We start from the raw sequence: 22,225 nt of genomic DNA, 5'->3' as shown, positions 1-22,225 counted from the left end.
TGTGGAAGAGGCGGCGGAGAAGGAATTAGAAGTTGAGGGAAGAACATGGAAAAACTAGAGTTAATGAAGAAAAAATTAGGAAAAAGGATAAGGCAACAGAGGAGCAGGAGTATGTTAGATGGGAGAAGGCGCGTGGAGGTGGTGGCAGAGTAGAGGCAGGTATAGGGTGAGCCTTGTTGAAGGACAGCAGGTGACAGACAATTCAGAAGGAGCACAAATTCAGTGTTTGGCAAAAACCAGATCAAAAAAAGTGACAGTACTTTAGTGGGTCCAAAAATGTTCTTCAAATGAGAATTTTTTGGTAAAAAAGTGAAAGACGCTTAGTGTAATCAGAACAGACATCACTCCGGAAACAGGATAAAAGTAAAAAGAGTCAGTACAAAGGAGAACAGCAGCTGCAGGAAATGTTCTTTTAAGAATAAGGAGTCACTGGAAATAGGAAACTGATGCCGACTGTGATTTGTAGAGGATAGGAAACTGTTGTCATGGTCCTCACAGCGAATGCAGTCCAACCAGTGGCAAGACAAAGACTGTAAGGTGTAAATAGGAGACACGGGCTCTTTCCGACAACCTTTATTGGATACAAAGTGAGAATTTTAGTGGGAGAGCTTGAATTTTGTTGAAAGGAGATTGTGCGGGATAGCAAGATGAAAAGGTAAATTGTCAGCCATGGCTTAAGAAAACGTGCTGGAGGAAAGTGGACAGCGCAGAACAAGCTGTACCAAGAACTTGTAAGAGCAAGGCTAGCAAGGGCAGAAACAGCACTGAGGAAACTTCCAAAATGCCATTAATGCACACCTGAGAGGTGAGTGCTCAGTCCCACGTGCAGAAAAGAACAGCAGATGTCATTAAGAGTGACATTTAGCTGCCACAGTGAAAGCAAAGCTTACAGTAATGAGAAGACAAAGGAAAGATAAAAGGTGCTTGGCTAGACTTTTCTCCCCAGAGAAAAGTGAGGCTGTACCAAGGCAGATCTGAGTCTCAATTCCCAGAAATATTTTGAGAGAAATTAGCTTGGTTCAAGAAAGCTGAAAAAAAGAGCAGATGTTCAGATCAGATAGAAATTATAATGGCTGTCAGCAAAAGGTCAGTTACTCTGGCTAATGCTGTACTGCAGACTCAAGAATATTCTAACTGCAGTTTCTACTTTGCAATTTGTTTTATTTGCATTTCTTCTCGATAGGCATTTTGTTAACAACATTCAGTATCTTTAGGAATCAAAATACATTGCAAATTGCAATACACATCCAGAAACGAGACAGGTTGCATTTCATCCACCGAAGTGATGAAAATTTCATCAGGGACGGAGCATTCTTTGGTTAAATAAGAACAGCAGTCCAAACTAGCTGTGCTTAAATCCTGTACATGCATTACATTTGCACAAATTAGCAAAAAGTGAGAACCCCAGTTTAGAACTTTGTCTTCCTTTCTTCAGCAAGTATACAGACATGACTAAATGCATCTCTTAAATATTGCAAAACCACAGTCAAAGTTTTAAATAATACATGTTGCACAACAAGCTTTTTGGAGGAAGCTACAGAAATAAATACAGAACACATGGAAATAAATTACACATCAGCTAGTGGAAATGCTTCATAAATTCCTAAGTGCTTATCATGACCTTTTATAAAAATGTTTATTTGATCTAATACTTAAAGCACAACAAATAAATAGGATTTTTGCTATTGACTTGAACTGAAGCAAGATCGGAATGTTTACAGTCTCAGGGAACTACGATTTTATTGTGCTATCTCAATAACACTCTTTGGGTTAAAAGCTTTTAACAAACATCACTTACCACGTGATGAACAATATCACTTGAGATATTTGTCAATTTAAAGAAAAATTGAAAGTAGTATATAATTAATAATTTAAAGACCAATTAAGCAAACTACTACCGCCTCCCCTTCTTTTGCTCCAGAAAATTCCATTCAAAACCTGCTGGTCATATTTTTGATGAATTTCTACAGACTTTCAAGGACTTTTATGGTAGCTATTCCTTGGGAGAGGGAAGTATGAAATGAGAACAGGTGATTTAAGACTGCATTTCTTCATGAAGCCCCTTTTGTCACTTTACATGCCCTCACCATTTCAAGTTTTGAGGTTCTGTCAAGAGCCTCACGGCAGGGCCATACAGCAAAGCTTCTTGATGAATGTGTCAATTTACAACACAGAAGCTACTCCAATTAATCTAGGTGTGCAGGGAGACGGCCTATAGCAAGTAAGGTATTGTAAATTCAAAACCTTTCTTAGTGCACACTAACTTCTTAAACAGTTAAAGCTCTACTGAACATCGTTGATACAATCCCTTACTGCTTTAAGGCAAGAGTGTTAATAAATTAACGGATAGGACATAGGACCATGTCACTGATACCAGGCTGTCTAAGGACGTAAGTGAGAGTATAATAACAGCAGCATTTCTAAAATTCTTCCTCTCTTCTTCAGCTTGTTTAAACATTAAGCTTGTACACTAGATGTGCTAAATCTGTGTGTGTGTGTGTGCGCGTGTGTGTGTTTAAGGGCAGGGGAGAGAATAGGCAGTTCAGGTTTCTCTGTGAATAGTAGTGAACTGGGATAATGAAACATGTAATTAAAGTTGCACAGAAACATTAGATCTGTGGAGAGTCCCTTACAGGGTCTAGTACTCTGCCTGTTGAACTCAGTTTTAAAAGTCCCATTAATCCTAATGGGCAAAGTATCAAATCCACAGTGGACAAAGACCTCCATGGCAAAACAATATGAATCAAGGAGGATTTCACTTGATGGTATTCTATGAATCTGTCCAGGATGGACTGTTTTGCTTCAGTACTACACAGTGCAAGATTCGGGGCAAACTCAAATGGGAAAATGCTGCTCACCTGCCAAGAAAAAAAAAAAGGAAATAGATTCAAGCAGGATACTTCCTCCTTTTCCGTAATTACCTCTGCAAAAGATCTGCACTGCTGACAGAGTCTCTGGCAATGAAACAAGAAAAAAAAATGCTTAGCGAGTGTCTAAACAAACTTTTTCCCTGAATTTGTCTTCAATTCTTACAGAATATCAGGAACAGTAGTGATGCCCAGAGCCTTGAACTTGCTCAAGGGCTAAGTGGCCCCTGGTAGTTAAACCAGCACAGTGCCCAGCTCTGCTCCAGGAATGACTCCCTCTCGTCCTGCCTGAACCAAAATAAGCTCAGCTACACTTAATTGGCTTCCAGCTGGTCATAGCTCACGCAGCTGCGTCTGAGCTCTGCCTGGGGATTAACCTGTACAAGCTCAGGTCACTTGCCCAGCGACCCGGGCTCCTCCTCAGCCCAGCCGTGGTACGGGCTGGCATCCAGAGCTCCGGTGCCCTCCCAGGGATGCTGGAAGACCTTCCCCACAGGCACAGAAACCCCATCTCAATGTGTCTCTTTCTTAATGTAACAGGGAGAACAGCCGTATAATTTGCAAACTGTGTAATGGCTTGGCTGGTTAGCCATGGGACCTTTTTTCCTGTGATACCCTTAGGAACTGCAGAATAAGTTTACCAGGACCTCTAAAGAAAGGGCTGAAGGTGAATAAAATACCTTTGAATTCCTTTGGTATTATCACGAGATGCCTATTCATAACGTGTTTGCAACGAAGTTTGCACTTTCCACACCAAGAAAATGAGTTTTTCATGGCCTGAAATATCTACCTATCTTTAGGATTTTTTTTTTAAATAAATGCATGAACAAGCCCTTTAAAACTTGATGAGGGAACAGAGTTAAGGGACTGGCTCCACCCCTAGATGAGTTAGTGATGGTTTACAAACATCAGTTGCACAAATGAGTTAAAAATAAAGCGGTGGCTGGAGAAGGGATGCAAAAAAATCAGGACTACAGGCTATTAAAAATACTTTTCCTGTCTCATAACGGGAACTGGCTAGCTGAGAACATTTACTTAAATTCTTCTTATGAGAATGTTTATACTTGTATTAGGATAATCCTTGGGGGGCTGATTTGGTTTTGGCCCTTAACGTGTTTAACCAGCTTTGTGTCAGTGAGAGACAAGTTATATTGGAGCCGTGTTGTTTGAGCTGCTTGCATTTTTTTATACTAAAAGAGAGAATTTCTACTCAATTTCCAAGTGAAATATCAAATTATCTAATTAGGGAAAAGCACATGTAGAAAATACAAGTTAGCAAACGAGGACAGCTTTAGCAAAATATATTTTTTAAACTTAAATATCTAAATTTGCAGCTATTAAGTTTCTCTTAGAGTACTTACAAATTAAGGGAGACCAAGCAGCAGTAATACCTCCACAATGCATAGAAGGTTCTGAGTAGGAAATTTGCTTTTTCTGTAAATCAGAACATTATATTTAGCACATACGGTAGTTTCCCTGTGGGTGCACAGCAATAGAAGTCAAAACAAACAAATACAAAGCATTTTTAAGCAGCATTTAAGATGATGCATTGCCTGTTTGAAATGACAAGTTTGTACATTGCAGGTTAGGGCTAGTATCCTCCTCTCCTTTGTAATTTGAAAGCCTGTGTTGGTTTATTTTCACTCTGCTCCATGTGAGACAGGGCTATTTTGAAGCCTTTGGGGGAAAAAAAAAAAATCACTGTGAAGTAACCATCCAGCATGAAATTTTTAAAGTGTTTGGAAAGGAAACTCAGAAGATCTCTATCTGGAAGCCCATTCAATCATCCTTTACTTGGAACTGCTTTTAAATACTCTTCTACTGCAATGGCAGAAACTTCTCCATACCAGCTTTGAAGCCAGATGTGCTCAATGTTCATTTTCATGAAGAACCACTCGTAGCTACGAGGCCACTTTCTTACCACCGGGTGCCTGGAAGGACAAAGAAAAAAAATTTAAAAGATGTGCCAAAGCATATGCATAGTCTGCTTTTTTTCTTCAGCCTAGTGTGCTCAGCCAGAGTGAAACCTGAGATCTGAGAACCACCACCATTTTGTCTTTTTTGCCCTCCCTTGCAGTAAGGTTTATGATCTTCCACACCCCAGTCTGGCGAGAACTGCAGCGAAAGCAGCCAGCGAACACCACCTTCCCCTGCTGCAGAACCCCATCTCTAAAGGCAGATGCTGTTTGGTCTGCAAGTAAGTGAAAAACAGCTAGAGGAGATTCTCTGAAGGTGCGTCAGGGTTGTGCTTGTATCTTTTCAAGGGAAACGGTGTTCTGAAAATACTACGTCCTTGGTAGCAGTTGTTGTGGTATGGCAGGAGAGCTAATAAACCTGGCTAGCAGGCAGAGCACAGCCTCCTTGAGCTGTTGCCTGCTAGAGCCTTCTCGTTCTCTATTTCTGTCTCGTTTCTTGGGCCTGCCTTTACAGCTAGCTCAAAGAGACCCTCACTGCCAGCAATATTGGGTAGTGATGTCTGGTCCCCAAGCTCCCGCGGGTGCCTCTGCAGAGGATGCCGTGGGATGCTCGGCAGCAGCGGACGGAGCGGATACGACAGCTCGAGCGGCAGCGTTCACGGGAGCACGGGGGGAAGCGGTGCAGGTGGGGACGGGGTTGGCCCGGTGCCCCTCTGCCCCTGCAGAAGACCCTGCAGAGGAGTTGGTTGGCTGGGTTGAGCTGGGGTTTCCCACCATTTTCTGAGTTGTCCCTTTGAGCACCCACGACTGTGGCATTGGGCAGTGGCTCCAGTTGCTGCCGGCGTTGGATGGGGTGAGCCCCAGCAGCCCTCACCATGTCATTCTGGGTTTTGCTTCCTGGTGGCGGAGCAGCCGCTGCCGAGGTGCTGGTGGAGTCCGGCCAGCATAGGAATCTGATTTCTGTAAAGTCTGTAAAAAAGGCTTGTATGCCAATATAGCCCCCCGTCTATCCCTGGTCCCATTTTTGCTATTGATGGGACACCCGCTGACAGGGTCCCACCCTAACCCCTTCCAGCAGGCCAGAGAGAATATCGCCTCTGGGCTGTTTTGGATCCCAGCTCATCCCAGTTTCCCAGCAGTACTGGATCGACCAGGCAGGGTACGCCTGGAGGACCACCCCCAGCAGCCTGTGGGGGAGGCATGTGCCCCAGCTAAGGTTTGGGCTTTTCATGCCTGTTATTCTGAAGACCCACAGGAGCGCATGGGGGCACTGCTGGGGGGGTGTATGTGTCTGGGTTGTGCTTGCATCTGTTCAAAGGAGACTGTTCAGTCAGTATTATGGCTTTGGTAGCAGTTGTCTTGGTACGTCAGGAGAGGTAATAGAACCTGTAAGCTCCACCTTGCAAATAGGTGTAAGCCCAAAGGCAGCAGAGCTCTGCTCTGTCTCTGAGTAGGGGGCTGTGGCTGAAGAGCACTACCTGTCCTAAGGTGGCGAGGAACCATTAAAGGTAACAAATACACCCTGGATTTATGGAATCTCTCCTCAGAGCCAGGTGAAATATTTTCATAATCCCCCGATTATAAACCATGTGCTTTACCGGAGTCCAATATTGACTAATTGCATTTCCATATTTCGTTACCTCAAGAGTCAAAAGGAGGTCGCACAGCTCTGCCTGTCGTTCCAAGGCACACAGGAGCCAACATGCTTCGTGGCCCCAAAGTAAAGATCAGGCTTGTTACTTCTCAGATTTTCCGTACCAAACAGCCACATCCGTATATTTGTCTCAAACCTGCGGGTTGCACTCTAGTACGTGCCTGTTACATACAGACCTGGAAAACATTGCTTGCTTGGCAAATTCCACTTCCTCTGGAGGGACCGTGACCATCTGTCCCATGAGAGTCAGCCTGGCGCACCTTGGATCCTCCGGATCGATTACATTTTTTCTGTGCACAGAGAAAAATGCTCATGTGTAATAGCTTGGTTTCTTTGTTAAGGGTTTTGGAGAAATACGAATTCCTTGCAGGTCTCTTCTGCACCCAGCTATAACATTTGGGGGGGCTCTTGAAGGCATACTCACCTGAAACAGATCTCTGCTGTAGATATTTGATTAATCTTAATTTACGCTCTCAAAAACTGGATGAATATATCTTAGATTGTAAAAAATGTGAAAATGGCAGTTTTCCCATATATATGTACAGACCTGAATTCAGGATTCTGAAAAGAACTACCGAGATGGTTAGTCTGTGTCTATGCCTACAAAATAACCATGCATACGTGTAGTTGTGCGTAAAACCTAAGTTCTTTTCCTTGTGCCTATCCTAGAAACTCAGTCCGTGTTCATTTTTACCCATTTTTCAACTGCTTTACATCAGAGACAAGTAAGATCTATTAAAAAAAATTCTCCCACTGCCTTCATCCCTCAGACCAAGACAGGGAAGGTACTTGTTGCTTTTTGGCTCTTTCTATACAGTAATAATAAATAACTCCCATTAGTAGCTGTGGGGCAATTGCTGACCCTGACATATACAGTACAAGGATATAAATCATAAGTCAATTGGCCAGTCGCAAAAAAAAAGTTGAATGAAATGACTGCAAAGGCCGGACCCTGGCAAGTGCTGAGCAGCCCCAAGTCCCACTGCCAGCAGTTTGAGTCTGCTCAGCATCTCACAGGACTGTCTCCCCACAGAAGAACATAAGCCTGAAAAACTACATCAGGAAATGAAGACTGTATTTCTTCTTCTCTGTGTTTTAATCGGAAGCAGCAAATCACAGTAAATTACATCTCATCTGTGTGCGATTTTACTTAAAGATCTTGGCTTGAGCCCTTTAGCCTTAACTGTGTGCAATCTGCAATGGCTTTTTTTTTTTTTTTTTTTTTTTGTTCTAATTCTCAATATGTGTCTATTGCATGCAGGAAACATATGGGCATCCTCCTGCAGCTAATTTAACACCTGCAGATTCCCCACAGATGGTTATGAAAGACTGTGTAGCTCACTGGATGAAGTATCTGCTTTTATAGATAGGACCATGAACAGAGATACGTAAGGAAGTGTAGTGGGCTGATTGATATTCAGCTATGCCCAGTAAGCACTTGGCACCGTCTGTAGCCTGAGCTCCAAAGAGCCATTTGCAGTCACATCATCTCTGGGATGTTTTTTTCAGCATCCTGTTCGGTCTGGAGCAGCAGTTGTCTGAAGGGGGTATTCAGCTTAATGACCTCTGGACAAACTCCACTCCTACTCTTTTTCCTCCACCACGCTTTCTGCATGGGAGAAAGGACAGCTGCCAAAGATCAAGCTCAAACTTTCTGTTCACATCAATAAATAATGGTCTAATTTTCTCTAGTACTTTTTTTTTTAATTTTGAAGTAATAAATGAGTGGTGTTCTGAGCACCTGAAAATCTGCATTCCCTGCCCTGGCACTGGGTTTCTTCCTATCAGTGTATATTCAGCTTATAAACTTGTCTACCTGGTCACCTTGGCACGCTGTAGATCCTCAACGCTAACTCGTGCTGCATGCTGAAGATGGTGTTTCCCAGCTGGCTTACAGTGCCCTGAGAGCATCCTATCCCTAAGCAGCGCAGCTCCATGCCCCGGGGACACCCGTAGTTCCTGGCATTTCTTTTGCGAAGGCTTCAGGTGTTGTGTGGCTGTTCAGCGCCCATGGCCCAAGGAGAAGCTCACCCACCAAAACACGAATAAATACACGCGAATACAGTGTATATAGCTGCAGAGAGAGGAGCTGAATCCCACAGACAAAGGGTGTCAGCCGAGGACCTGCATGTCCAGCAGCCGGGGCAGTGCGGATTCACACTTCTCCAAGTGTTGGCCCTGGGTAGCAGAGTCCTGAAGTCCATTTGAAGTGATCTCCTGATCTATTGTTATCTTTTGTGCTTCATCTCAATACTGTATCAACATGCTCTACATATGTTTATATAATTAACTTGATGATTCTTAAAAATACAGAAGGGAAGAGACTTCTCACTAGCAAAATTTCAGTTCAGAATATTGCTTTAAACTAATAACCGTGTATCTGTGCGTATGAAACCATTTCCTCTATGGCCGAACAGTATCATGAAACAACTGAAGAGCCAGGAAGAGCAGGCATATTTGCAAGTGCCTTTCTTGGGTATAGCTCCTAGGTAAGACGTTGTTAAATACTTTCAGAGACGAATTAGAAAGGGATTGTTATTAAAGGATGTCTGCATTTCACAGAGTGGATCAAGGCGATAGATTTGGGCGTGATCAAGAGCAGTGAGAGATTTTGGTCCGACACCTTCTCCAGTTACAATTATTTGATCTTTTTGTGCAAGTATATGTTTATTCTAAAAGCGTACTCATTGATTTTCAGTAGGCAATAGACCTGATGTTGCTGTGGTTAAGCAGTGAATCCTGCCTGCCTTTGCTGAGATGGTTTTGCCTGATAGGACTAGTGTCAGATGTGACTCTTCCCTGATTTACAGGAAAAACTGCTCTCCACATATTTGCCTGACAACAAAACCCACACACTGTACATCCATATCTGGAATAGTTTTATTTCAGTTTTTTTTCCCTGGCTCCTTCTTCTGTTTGCAGTTTTATGTATGTTCTCATGAGTCACGGTGTTACACTGACACACACAATACTACCTTCCCAGTAAAACGTTTTCAAACTGAATTTTGCACATTGGAATAATATACTGCAGGGTCAGCTTGTTTTTCTGGGAAATGAGGCAGACAAATTATTTGTTGAGATTATGTTAGATGAAGTTTTGGAAGAGCTGAACAGGACAATGATACATTTGAGTTCAGTACGCTGTGTTACTGCCTTGTTGGCTTTGCTTTTAGCACTGCCTCTTACCGTAGGTTTTCTGTTTCAGAATAGGAACCTTGTATTCTAATCTTACATTAGCATTGGTATTTTCTTTATCAAAGGAGCCCTTCATATGCCGAAGTAAATCTGTTTCTGCATTGGTTTTGGCATAGTATTTCCCTAATAATGTGTGATTACTTTTATACTTTTTAAACCATCAAAAATGACTAAACTTAGAGCTACCACCTCTAACTCCACTGTGAACAGGTCTTGAATTTTCAGTGGTGTGACCACTGCAACTAATGTAAATGCAGGCTTTGCTTCCTAGGAGGAAAGGGATATAGCCAGGGATATATCTCATATTTTAAAGATAATAAAGATAATAATTTAAAGATAATAAAGAGATACCAGGGATAAATACGTATATTTACTAAAATATTCCTTCCTCACATCTGTAGAGGTCTAGTCACACATTCACTAGTCACTTCTTGCCTTCTGTATAAATAAACACATACTCAGCTCTCAGTCCTTGGGTTCCTTTTATCTTTGTTGGCACAAGAACAAGGAGGTGCGGCAGAGCGGCTTTATATAACATTTGTGTGCTGCTGACTGGGGGCGAGGGGGAGGCAGAGCCAGGGGAGAGACAGCATGCCGGTGACACTGTCCCTCCGTCAAGGAAACCTGAGGTGGCTTCTCAGGCCCTGTCTTTACCAGAATCAGGTCCTCTGTCTCCCTGGAGAGGTTTTCATGAAGGCTAGGATAAAATATGAACTGAGGGGAAGAGAAAGCAGGGAACTGTGAAGGAGACCAAGCAATAGGGAACACGTTTTTTGCGGGTTTTTTTGCTTATGTAAAATACATACACCTTGTTGCAGAAATTGAGGGAAGCCAGATTAAAATGGAAGAAGATTCAGTTTATGCATTTCCTAAGAACACAGTGCATTAAGAGACTTAATTATAATCTTAATTATTCATCTGATTTGTGAAGAGAGAAGAGTTGATTGTCTCTGTTCCTCTGCTTAGAGTGAGCAAACTAGGTATGCAGAGTTTGACCCAGTCCAGGCAGTTGTCTCTTCCAAGCATGTGAGATGAGAGCACGAGCTGCATTCATGTACAAAGGTGCCAGCTTTACTGAGCTTAAGGAGAAGTCTCTGTCCAAGTGAAATACGTTTCCCAACAGCAATGCAATGCTGTGGAGCACACTGCTGATGAACACGTCCCACTTATTTTACTGCATACCACTTCTACACTTTCTGGGTCATGGTTCAAGTGTGGTTCAGGGTAAGGAGTGCCACCGGCTCATTAAATTGTTTACTACATTAGCCATCTCTTGGATTTTAATTAGAAGGTTCCTATACAACAACTAGCCAAGTCCAGATCTGATGAACTCATAGTTTAGGCTGATGTGGTTATATTGGCACACAAGATGATGGTGTTGGGACTTTGTTAGGATTCTCTTTTGCAGTTGAGATCTCTCCTTTGACTGACAATGCTCTATCTCCTGGTTTCTGACCAAAAGTATCCCTGAGTATTATGTTCATTCTCAGCCTCTGCAGTCCGTTAGTGAGGTGAAACAGATCTGGCACAGATCAGCAGTAAAGGCAAAAATAGGAGTTTGGGAGGCACTTGGGAAGGAAAGCCAGATGTCTCCAAGAAGGAATTGGTAGGAGGAAGGCAGGAGGGTTCTCTCTCTCTTCTTCTTCTTCTTCTTTTTCCCCAGCCTCCTTTTCCCACAGAGGAGCTGCCATCCTTCTCCTCCAGCCCCCTGAGGAAACAGGACCCTCCATCCTCCCTGTCAGGATCCATAAATCCTTCCCATCTCCCCTGAACACAGTTCTCCCTGCCCTGTGAGAAAGCACTGCTTCTGCCCCTCTGCTTCTTGAGCAGAATGCAAGAGAAAAGAAGTTGGGAAAAGAGCTTTCTCCTATTGCAGAAAAGGATAAGCCAGCAAAACAAGAAGAAAGCCCCAGAGAACAGTTTTCCTACATTTTGTTTCTCCTTTAGAGCATGCAGCTCAGGTGTGGCATAGGGGCAATGACTGTCTCCACACATCCTGACCTCTGCTCTAGCGGCAGCAGCAGCCGTACAAAGCCATGCAATTAGGAGGTGGGGACTGGCTGCTGGAGCAGCTCGTCCCCGTCACCTCCCACGGACACAAGGTAGGCACCCTGTCACCCTGCGCAGAGCTCCTTTTTGCCTAGCCCCAAACTCGGCACGAGGTGAAGACTCAGAGTTATTTTCTAGTATATACAATACATCATAGGATTTTTTGTCCCCTGAAATCTACAGAAAGGAAGGGAGGAAATGCTATGTCCTCAGAGAATTATTGTAAAGTGCTTATCATTTTGATTCATAAATGTGATTAATTTTGAAAAGCAAGTTATCCTCCTCCTACATTTCATTTGCTCACCACTAACTACCAGAGTCTCTGAAGCAGAAAGAATGTATTGGTGCTGCTAATCTGCGTGGCATGAACGTCAAACAAAATCTCTGCTGAAAGCAATTTCATAATCTGAAAAGCTGTTGCTGGCCTTCAGCTGGATACGGCTGGGCAGTTTTGCCCTGCCCTGCTCTGATTTTGACAAGAATTTCTTTATCAGCCATGTCTGAGAGCCAGTAAAGATAGTTAAAAGGAATCTTTGCTTTTGCTTTTGGAAAAGCAGTCTTCTGTTCTGAGTCTGAAGTCAGGCTTGGGAGCTAAAGAATATTGGTATAATGGCTCTCCTGCATCCAAGTGAGCCTGTATCCATAGTATACCTGTTTTCATGTTTTAAATCATTTCATTCTCCTAGACGATGATCCTTCCTAGAATGTTTTAATTAGAATTTGTTAAGTGAAGTCAGTCTATCTTCGTTGACAATCACAACTCATTTCTTTAGCTGAACTCTGTGTTTCAGACAGGAAACTTTTATATAGTTTCACCACAGACAATTCACAGGGGAAAAAAATGAATCAGAGCATCAACTATTTCTGTAAACAGAGTCAGAGAAACATATACTAGTTTGCTAGACAGGGATTTTGGGAAGTTGGCTATTTAAGAATACAGGAAAAAAAATAGTAATTTAGAGCTATATTGTGTGCATTGGGTCATGATGATAGTAGGTTTTATATTTGGCTTTCTAATTTGGTATCTTCCTGATTTTTTAAATACAGATTTTTCAGGAACAGCTACTGACATAATTATTTGCATATGACTAAAAAGAGCCAATATAAATACCAGAATGAGAAATGCGTCTGTGCAACAGAACCAGGAGGTGGATCTCAAAAAGTGAGGGATGTCTGGATTCAGCCTTTGTCTTCTGCATGCGTCATTTCTCTTCGTGTGAAGGTGCAGTGCCAAATTCCTTTGTTACATTCATCCTCATATTAACAGACAGTGACTCTACAGACCTGGAGGCAGCTATATGTTGGATGGCCAAATGACACCTCAAAAGTTGTGTCTGCCACCCATGGCAGGCTTATCGTCTCTCAGGATTGCCCTGGAATGAACTCGGCAGTTTATGCACGCTGCCAATCCACCACGCAGCAGGGACCCCAACCCACCAAATCACCCTCCTCTTCCCGTGGCCTGGTGGTATCCAGAAGCGCTGGAGATGCTCAGCACTTCCCGTCAGCCTTTTCAATGCAGAGTTTAGGAAACCATCCTCCAAACTAATAGCAAAGGAAAACAAACACATGGACTGACCCCAAAGTCCACTGCTTTTCTTTCTTTCTTTTTTCCTTGTGTGAAAACCAGTTCACGGCAGCCGTGTAACTGCTCCTTCTCTAAGAAAGCTGCAGTTGGTCCCTATGAATGTGCTGAACCTGATGTCAAGGAGGTGACACACGTTTAAAATTAATTGCCTGTTTTCCAGACTGCAGCTGTAATGAGGCAGGCCCAGGAGCTTACTTGGAAAGGGAGATCCTCTGAGCCGCCTGTGTGTTGGGAAATGCATTTAGAACAATAGCTGCTCTATTCTTTAATGTCAGGCTTGGTCTCGCTCCCTCTGAAAGCTATAAGAATGGGACTCAATCTTTTCAGCTTGTCTGTGGCATAGACATGCCAGCTTAGTCTATTTATAGCCCTGAACCATTTAATTTCTCTTGCCTCTATTACCCATTTATCAGCCTTCAGATAGGATGCAGTGTAGTTACTAACGAACGCTTTCTGCAGCCTGGCCATCAGCGAGCCTTCTCAGAGCAGTGCAGCCTGTCTCCTCTGGGAAATGGCAATCTCTAGGTCAGAGAGGACTCCAGACTGTAACTCCAACATTTTAATGTCTTGCAATTAGTGCCTATTCAGATGCATCGCAGCTCTCTTTCTTTCATTATTAAATGTTATTTCTCTTATTAGTTCAGGCTTTTCAAATTTTCTCTCCAGCTGATTAAATATTAAGGCTCGAGCACCAAAAAGGCCACTCTCTATTCCTCACATCCCTGAAAGTGAAAATATTTATTGTCAAAGTTTGGAACTTGAGTCTGTTCTGAAACAAACCAAATGAAATTCACTACTAAATAAATTTAATATCAAACTGATGCACATGCACACAAGTCACTTGATACTCATTAGATACAAGAAGACTATTGAAATGTCAGCTATGTTTTCTTTCTAAAGGCCAAAGATTTCTTTTGCGTGCAATAGGTCAGAAGCATTTTTCAGGAGAGTGCCAAACACTCCCAGGAGCATTGACTACAGGGATCGACCAGCTTTCACATTTATTTTAATTCTTGCAACTCAGAGTAGGTTAATAATGAATTTCTAATAAAATTCCACATGAAAACAAGCTACAAATACAATGCTGGCATACAAGGACATGAACTTTCTCACGGAGAATGTTATTCATTTAGCTATTTTGTATAATTATTTTGAAGCCAAAACAATTCATGATGCTCTTGACCAAGGGAACTTCTGGTATTAAAACCATCTATAAATGACACTTTCCTTTGCAAAGAAAACCTCACAGACACCATTTTAATACTAGCAGGATCTGAGGTCTCTCAGAGTAAAAGGTCTTGCCTCTCATATAGGGAGAGTAAAGAAGAGGAAGAAGAAACCTGCTATACAAAACCTGAGCCACAACGTAAAGCTCTGCACTAAGGATGCTGCGTGCTGTTTGCATCCAGCGGTGGATCCAGTGCTGCAGGCAGTGCTGGGACAGGTCACCCCAAGCACTGGCAGCAGGACCCGGACACGCTTATTGTTTTATTTACTGTCGCGTTGCCCACAGAAGCCCTTTCTGTGGGGTAACAGTAGAATAGTACGCAGGGCTGCAGTTTAAGATGTTGCTAGTTTAAAATGTAAAAATCACTCACGGGTTGTTAGTTTTAAATGTAAATTAATTTCTGACCCTGGTTACAGGGGGAAGGGAAAGAAGGAAGTTAAAGTCCCAGTGCCCACATGCTTCCTGGCTACGAGACAGCCCCAAAGCTTGCTCACATTTTCCTAGTTATCATCAAAAACACAAACTGCAGCTCAACAAATGTCCCAGCTTTTCATTCTCCATATTGCTTGTTCTTTGCACTAATACCAGCCAACATCTGTTCCAGATGAGAACTCCAGAAATAATGAAAAGCAAACTGAATGTAAGAACAAAATAAATAATGCAAGGAGCACTGATCAGACTCTCAATCCGTGTACTCAATTCAGTAGTAAGCTCAACATTTAGAGTACGGTTACGTGCTAAAATGAGGATGTCCTATTTTCTTTCCACCTTCCCCTTTCCCCTCTCCTTTGCACTCCTCTGGCTCTTGGGGAGCTGACTCAAGTTACTAAGCCAGTAGAAATCTCACCCAGGAAAAAAATAAAAAAAGGAAGAGGTTTCTGCTGGGTTACTGAGCTAAAATAGGCCCACCATATGGTCAGCTGAAGGGAGGGGGGTGACTGCATGGCCAGGAGCAGCAGCGGCTATGGAAAGACTGGCAGAAAACCTTATTCTCATCATCGGGTTAATTTTCTTCACATTTATGTTTCAACTCAGGGTCAGGCAAAGCCCACAGCTGATGTGGGAGAGAGGGATGGGGGGATACCACGCGACTGGTGGTGGGGAGGGAGAGTAGGGATGTGGCAACTGGTAATGAGTTTGGCCTAAGCTGTCTTGGAAATCCAAGTTTAGCAACTTGGGCGGTGCCCAGAGAGCTCTTCTCGCCAGAGAGCACAGTCTCAGGAGGGGACTAGAGAGTCGGGTGCAGAATCCAGGTTGCCCTGGCTGCAAGACAAACAGCAGCACCTTCTGGCACGCAGAACAAAAGGGTAGTGGTTTGGTTTGGAAATTAATAGTTACTTAATAGAAAAACAGCGAATAAATATTCTCGAAGGCTTGTGATGAATATGAATTTTGTATTTCTATAAATCATGCAGCATTTCTCTTTTGTTGGTGAATTGGCACTTCCCAAACAGGTAAATCGGGCAGCGACCTTGCTGAAACATAAAAGGCAAAGACTTTCAAGAGTGGCTGTTTCAAGTCAGGGATGAAAGGCCACACTTAAGTGCCTAAATGGGTGTGTAGTTTTCAGAAGTGCTCAACACCAGCAGTTATCATCAATGGAAGCTGCTCTGAGCCTTGAGCCTCTGAAAATAGGGCATTGGGTAGGTGCTGGGACACAGGACTTAACATACATTTTTAAGCACTTGGTCTAGATATTCAGCTCACTATTTGATTGAATGAAAAAGCTTAGAAAGCAGGAATAAGCTCCGTTAGCCTGTTACAAAAGAACTGATACATTTATTTATTAAATGATTAATTAAAAATATTTAATGAAATCATTTTAAGGAACAAGCAGAACCATTGTTAACTTCACCACTTTGTTGACCTTCTCAAGCATTCAAAGCTGAATTACCTTAACAAATGTTGCGATGGAAGGTTCCTATTAGATGTTTGATGTTGCAAGGGGAAGCCATGATTTCCATTCCTTGGGAATGGGATGTCAGCCTGAAATCACTCACACTGCTTAGGACTAAGAAACATGTTATTTTGCCACCATGTAGCTCTTAAGAAAACAGCATATTCTGGAGACAAATACAGACAAGTGTAACACTAATGTGCTTTATATTTGCCATTCACTGCTTTTTCCAGTGTTGCTCTCAGCTAGCGGGCTTGAGAGGTGGGACAATATCCAGGGCAATCCCCAGCTGGGGAAATCTGGGATCCAGTTCTTAAGATATACCTCTCCTCCCCCAAAGAGGACCTTAAGTTGGGGTAAAAACTTCCAATGCCATTTCTTTCTGAAGCAGCCTGTAATTTCCAGTTCTCTCTCTCTCTCTTTGGAACATCAGCTAAGATCTGCTTTGGTAACAGAGTCCTGTCTGACACAATTTTGGTGTCATGCACCTCGTCACGTAAAGAGGCCTTTGGAAATAACACTTCACACAAGGGTGACCCAGCCAAGTTTGCCACATGTTTGACTGCAAACAAACATATGGCAGAGATACATCTTTTTCAAGGAGACAAGCACGGAGGAGAAAATTGAATCATCTTCGGGTTTACATACATACATTTTACACATGTAAAGCTTTGGGACTTATTCATTGTATGTATGATTAGGAAGAAGTCAACTCACTGCTATCTCTGGAGAGACGAACCTGGGGCCAGCTGTAGATCAGTAAATCTCAGCCCCGTCTTCCTTTATGTGGGAATCGTTTACCGACTGTTTATGATCTACAAGGTGCCAAAAATTTGTGATATCATACTCAATTGTACCCTCTGAAGAGGTGGAATTTAGATTGAGTGGCATGGTCCTGAGCATGTAATTTGTGAACTGGGAGCCTGAGATCCCCTTACAGACCCTGGAGAGCTAGAGCCCTGTCAACGCAATCAGCAGGACCTCCAGAGCTGCTCAGCAGAGCAAGGGTGTCTGCTTTCCCCTGACTTGGACAGCCCTCGAAACTCTATGAACTTTACTGATGAGATCGCCATGGCCTATAATGGGATCTTGAACACCTAGATTTTATCTGGCCCTGGCCAAGAAGAGATTAAAATTTAGGTACGTTAATGTGCGAGCTGAAAGCCACTGCAGCTGTTGGTGTTACAATATACTTCAGTGACGCTTCTGCTTTTCTTTACCATGCTTTACTGGGGCAACTTACTGCAAAACAAACCTAAGGAGGAGCTTGTAGCTGATGGTGAGAGCCAAAAATAAATGCAGGATATTGAAGGTGGGGAGCCAGCATTTTGTTCTGATGACTCTGTTCCCACTGAAGGTGGTAGTAGGCGGATTAACCTCTCGTTACCTGCAGAAATTTCCGTCTGCCTCTGGCAGGGTCAGAGAAGCCACAGGATTCTTCAGGAGATCTGCCACAGTGTTATCCTTTGGCGTCACATAGAAGAAAGGGATTCCGGTGCTGTTATTGACGGGACCATCGCTGAGAAGTAAGCAGTTCCCATAGGGCATACCTTGGATCTGCAAAATGGAAATAAGCAACTGGTTACATCTTTGCACATTAGAGAGTTTACAATGTTGGGGATTCCCTCAAGGGCACTAGCAGAGAGGACAGTAACCCCCAATTGCTCAGTCTTCCACTTTCAGTTGTCATCGTGAGACAGACCTTCTTCTAAATTAGATCTATCATGCTTCTACGAAAACAGATCTCTCCTTTATTTCTTCTTTCCAGCCCTGGCCATGACACTATAGAGAACATTTTCTCTTCCACTGAGCCTAAAGGAACTACCAAATTAAAAATGTTTAAGTGCATTAAAATCAATGCTATCAGTGCCGTCAGAGGAGGGACAGCAAGGAGCCAAGTTTGAAAAAGTTTTCTCCCATACGCTGACCTGTGTACACACAGTGGATGTAACGCATGCAAATATGACCTTGCCCAGTGGTGACACACATTAATGTTCTCCATAATGATTTATACTCCTACTATGCTTTTCATCCCATTATAAATCACAATGACAGATACTTAATGAATTACTGTTTTTTCATGTCTTCAGATATTTCTTTCCTCATGGTCAATTAGATGTTAAATAGTAAAATTATCAGTCAATACATTAATCCAATGTAACTGGTAAATGCTTTCCAGCAAAATCAAATTAAGTATGAACAGTTAATAAGAAACCCTGGATGATGTTATTACCTGGATTGCATGCTTTCTGATTTTTAATGTTTACATGCCTTTAAAATTGTAATGCTTATAGCGCTTATAAATGGTCCTTGTTAACATTCCTTAGAAGGAATGCTTTAATGAAGCTACATAACTTAGAAGCTAAAAATACTTCTTTATTATTAAGAGTTACAATGAAAAAAAACAAATAGTAGCTGTCAGCAATATTGCAAGACACGTTTCCATTGCCTCAAATGCTCAGTCTGTCATGCATGGTTAACGTTACAGTGGATTCTCAAAAAGAACTGGGATCGCAAGCAGCATAACTCAGCATTCAGAGCAGCAACACCCCCCTCATCAATTCCAAATTTTATTATGAATCAGATTTTTCTGTATTACTTCTGCGTTGTAACTAGAGACAGCTAACTGCAGACTATATTATGGCTGTAAGTCCACCGAGGGTTTCTGGCGAGAGCATAAACCAGAAGAGTTAAGATCATATGATTTAACAGGATTTCTGACAATCTGATGTAGAATTACAGGCCTCTTGTGTGTACGTATATATTTATTTAATGGCATCTTTTTTTATCCTGTTACTTTGTATTTCACAACAACATAAACTGCCACTAACTCAGCCAGGCTTTCTGAAGATGAATGTGCTTCCAACTTTGTCTGTTTTTTAAATTGTAAGTTAATTAGCCTGGGAATACTTTCAAGAGAAAGTTAAAGCTGTCTTTTTTTTTTTTCTTTTGTCCGAGTGGTATTGAATGCTGTGTCTCATTCCAACCTTTCATTATAAAAAGGCAAATATTTTAAAGCTGGAAAAAAAACCCCAATGACCCCCATTCTCCTGCGCAGCCCAGCTATTTTACTTAATGCCTCTGACAGAGAAACCATCCTGGAGGCTGGCACAGCTGGCCGGCGGCGGGACGGACAGATTGAGCGGTAGCCCAGCAGGCTCTTCCTCCTCCTCCTCCTCCTCCTCCTCCTCTCCCCCGCTCGCCGGGTGACAGCCAGAGCCCAGGGGCGGCAGAGGGGGCTCGGGCCGACCCCCCCGGCCCGGGCAGAGGGGCAGGCAGGGCGGCAGGAGCCGACCCGAGGGTGCTGCAAGGGAGGGAAAACCCTCTCCTCTCCGCACCCGACCCCGTCGCTCTGGTTCCGGCTTAAAGATTTTACTTTTCCCCTTCCTCTCCGGGGTGGTTCTGTCAGCGTCCCTCCCCCCCGACAGCACTCCGAACGGCACTTCTCTTCCTCGAAGGAGTTCGTACCGCTTTTCTCCACACACACGCGCGCCCCGTACCTTTCCGTGCGCGGCCCGCGTAGCCACGAAGCCCCAGGTGTTGTAGCGGGCGAGGAAGCGGGCGGTCCCGGCTCGGCCCGGCGCCCCGCCGCCCTCCCGTCGGTAGGAGAACATCCTGGAAGGGGCGGCCCCCTGCCCCGACCGCCCCCCCCCCCCCGGCCCGGAGCCCAGGGCCGAGTCCTCCCGGTAAGCCGAGGCCGGGTAGCTTTGCTTCCAGAGGCCGCCCGCCTCTTCCAGCAGCGCGGGCAGCGCTTCCTCGGTGGAAGAGCTATGCAGCTCATCGGCCGCCGCCTCCTCCCCCCCCTCGGGCAGCGGCCAGGACACCGAGCTGACCACCACGTACCCCCCCGCGCCTCCCCACAGCAACGCCGGCAGCCACCACCACCACCACAGCGCCGGCCGCCGCCCCGCCGACATCTTCTGCCGCAGCTCCCGCCCCGCCCCGCAGCACCCTCCGGCGGCCGCCGCCCGCCCCGCAGCCCCCCGCCTCCCCCCGGGACACCCACCCGCCCGTGACACCGGCACGGCCCTGTCCCCCCGCCTCCCCCCGGGACACCCACCCGCCCGTGACACCGCCACGGCCGTGTCCCCCCACCTCCCCCCGGGACACCCACCCGCCCGTGACACCGGCACGGCCGTGTCCCCCCGCCTCCCCCCGGGACACCCACCCGCCCGTGACACCGGCACGGCCCTGTCCCCCCGCCTCCCCCCGGGACACCCACCCGCCCGTGACACCGGCACGGCCCTGTCCCCCCGCCTCCCCCCGGGACACCCACCCGCCCGTGACACCGGCACGGCCCTGTCCCCCCGCCTCCCCCCGGGACACCCACCCGCCCGTGACACCGGCACGGCCCTGTCCCCCCGCGTCCCCCCGGGACACCCTCCCGGGCCAGGGAAAGCTTCGTTCGGACCCCGGCGAGACCCCAGCCCTAGAAGGCAGGCAGACATCGTCCATTCCCGCGCTCCTGCGATTTGTTTTCATACGTAAGGACGTGGACCTGCTGTTAAATTCTACGTTCCCCAGGCAAGGCTTTAATTAGGCAAAGGTTTGAATGTGTATCTGACTTTCCATCAGCGGCCCTGTTTAGTGAAGGCGCTTTTCCGTCCTGCTCCTTTTCTGTTCTTGGCAGTAGACCCCTTCAGGAAGGCCACGCAAACTTGTAATCCTTTAAAATATATGCTTGTAAACTTTCATTGCGGTCGTGCAAATTATTTAAGGAGTACAGGTTCAATAGGAGACGGGGAGGAATGAATCTCACAGGAGCCTTTGCCTTTCACAAGGTTCTCAGCTACATCTAATGGACCTTACCCTTCCCGAGCTGTGAAGAACAGATTACAAGGTCGGTCTGCTGTCGCAACTTCTGCTTAATTGCTCTGTGAGAATACGCTGCATATCTAATCTAGAATGTAAACTCTTAGAAATAAAAGTGGACTGGAAAATATTGAGTATTTTTAGCTTATCTTTTTCCTAAACCCCCTGCTTTGTTTTTTATCTTCACCATAAAAACCTGAAGGACAGTGAAAACGGGTATAATGGGCCTTAAGGCCCAAATGAATTCTTCTGACTGGGAAGATACTTCCCCGGAGTATGTAATCCCTCCACCAAACTCATAATCTTACCAGCAAAATTGAATACATGACTACCTTTTCCTTCAGCACACGGCCCTGTCTACATCTGCTGTAATACCACCCTTTTGAATATTGATTCCCACTTCAGTGCTTGAGCTGAGACAGAAGAATGTAGATGCAAGTGGAAAATAAATGCAGATCTCCAAAATCCAAATGAATGAAAGCTTGCTAAGCTCCTGACAAGTGCTTTTCTCTAGTTCAGGAAATCTCCCTTCTTAAAATAACGAAGCAGTTGTCCCTTCTTGAAATAACAGCCAGGCCCAGTCAACTCCCTGCAGATGTGCTCTTCAAAAATACTTAAAAACCCAATCTCCCTGGTGTTTCAGGGAATTTCCTCATGCAATTTGATGCACGCAAGATACAGATTTCATACTTTGTATTTACTATTTCATACAAACTTATTCCAGGGTTTCTCCTTATAAGATTCTTTGCTTGTACTCTGCTTATAGAACAAGTTCAAACAACCTGGTTTCTAACATAAACAAATCAATAACATTATATACAAAGTATTTTATTTCAGTTAATAGAATTATATGTGAGATACTGACTCTTGTATCCTGCAGAAATGCGCAACAAGGCAGGAATTTCTCAAGACATAGGAATTAGTGCTAAGTGCTACATGCAATAAATATAACTTTTAAATTATGCACGGTAGACGCAAAGCAGCATTGACAGAGTCAGTCATCTATTCTGTAGCTTCCA

General features: G+C 44.3%; 1 protein-coding gene across 5 annotated transcripts; it reads right to left on the bottom strand.

Annotated features, from left to right (window-relative positions):
• Positions 1-1,144: 1,144 nt before the first annotated feature.
• On the bottom strand, positions 1,145-20,322 carry CREG2 (cellular repressor of E1A stimulated genes 2). 5 transcript variants are annotated; one of them, XR_003921192.2, is made up of 6 exons: positions 19,895-20,322; positions 17,782-17,951; positions 6,614-6,727; positions 4,715-4,798; positions 4,229-4,301; positions 1,145-2,858 (listed from the first exon to the last, which is right to left on the bottom strand). XR_003921192.2 is itself a non-coding variant. In XM_029999009.2 (5 exons), the coding sequence occupies exons 1-5, from the start codon at positions 20,309-20,311 to the stop codon at positions 4,508-4,510; spliced, it is 822 nt and encodes a 273-aa protein (XP_029854869.1). In that variant the 5' UTR covers positions 20,312-20,322; the 3' UTR covers positions 1,145-4,507. The 5 variants fall into 5 exon arrangements, 3 of the variants coding, with proteins under 3 accessions (XP_029854869.1, XP_029854870.1, XP_029854868.1); XR_003921191.2 differs by having other exon boundaries at positions 4,229-4,798; XM_029999009.2 differs by having other exon boundaries at positions 1,145-4,544.
• Between the last annotated feature and the right edge of the window lie 1,903 nt (positions 20,323-22,225).

Source organism: Aquila chrysaetos, chromosome 23 (assembly GCF_900496995.4).
Source record: "Aquila chrysaetos chrysaetos chromosome 23, bAquChr1.4, whole genome shotgun sequence".
Classification (NCBI taxonomy): domain Eukaryota; kingdom Metazoa; phylum Chordata; class Aves; order Accipitriformes; family Accipitridae; genus Aquila; species Aquila chrysaetos.
This window is presented reverse-complemented; position numbering and strand designations above follow the sequence as displayed.

Coding starts and splice junctions, on each gene's coding strand:
- CREG2 (XM_029999008.2), bottom strand. CDS start 20,311: ATGTCGGCGGGGCGGCGGCCGGCGCTGTGGTGGTGGTGGTGGCTGCCG. Junction 17,952..19,894: donor CGCGGGCCGCGCACGGAAAG/GTACGGGGCGCG, acceptor TCCATTTTGCAG/ATCCAAGGTATGCCCTATGG. Junction 4,799..6,613: donor AAGCAAGCAATGTTTTCCAG/GTCTGTATGTAA, acceptor TTGTCCTTCCAG/GCACCCGGTGGTAAGAAAGT.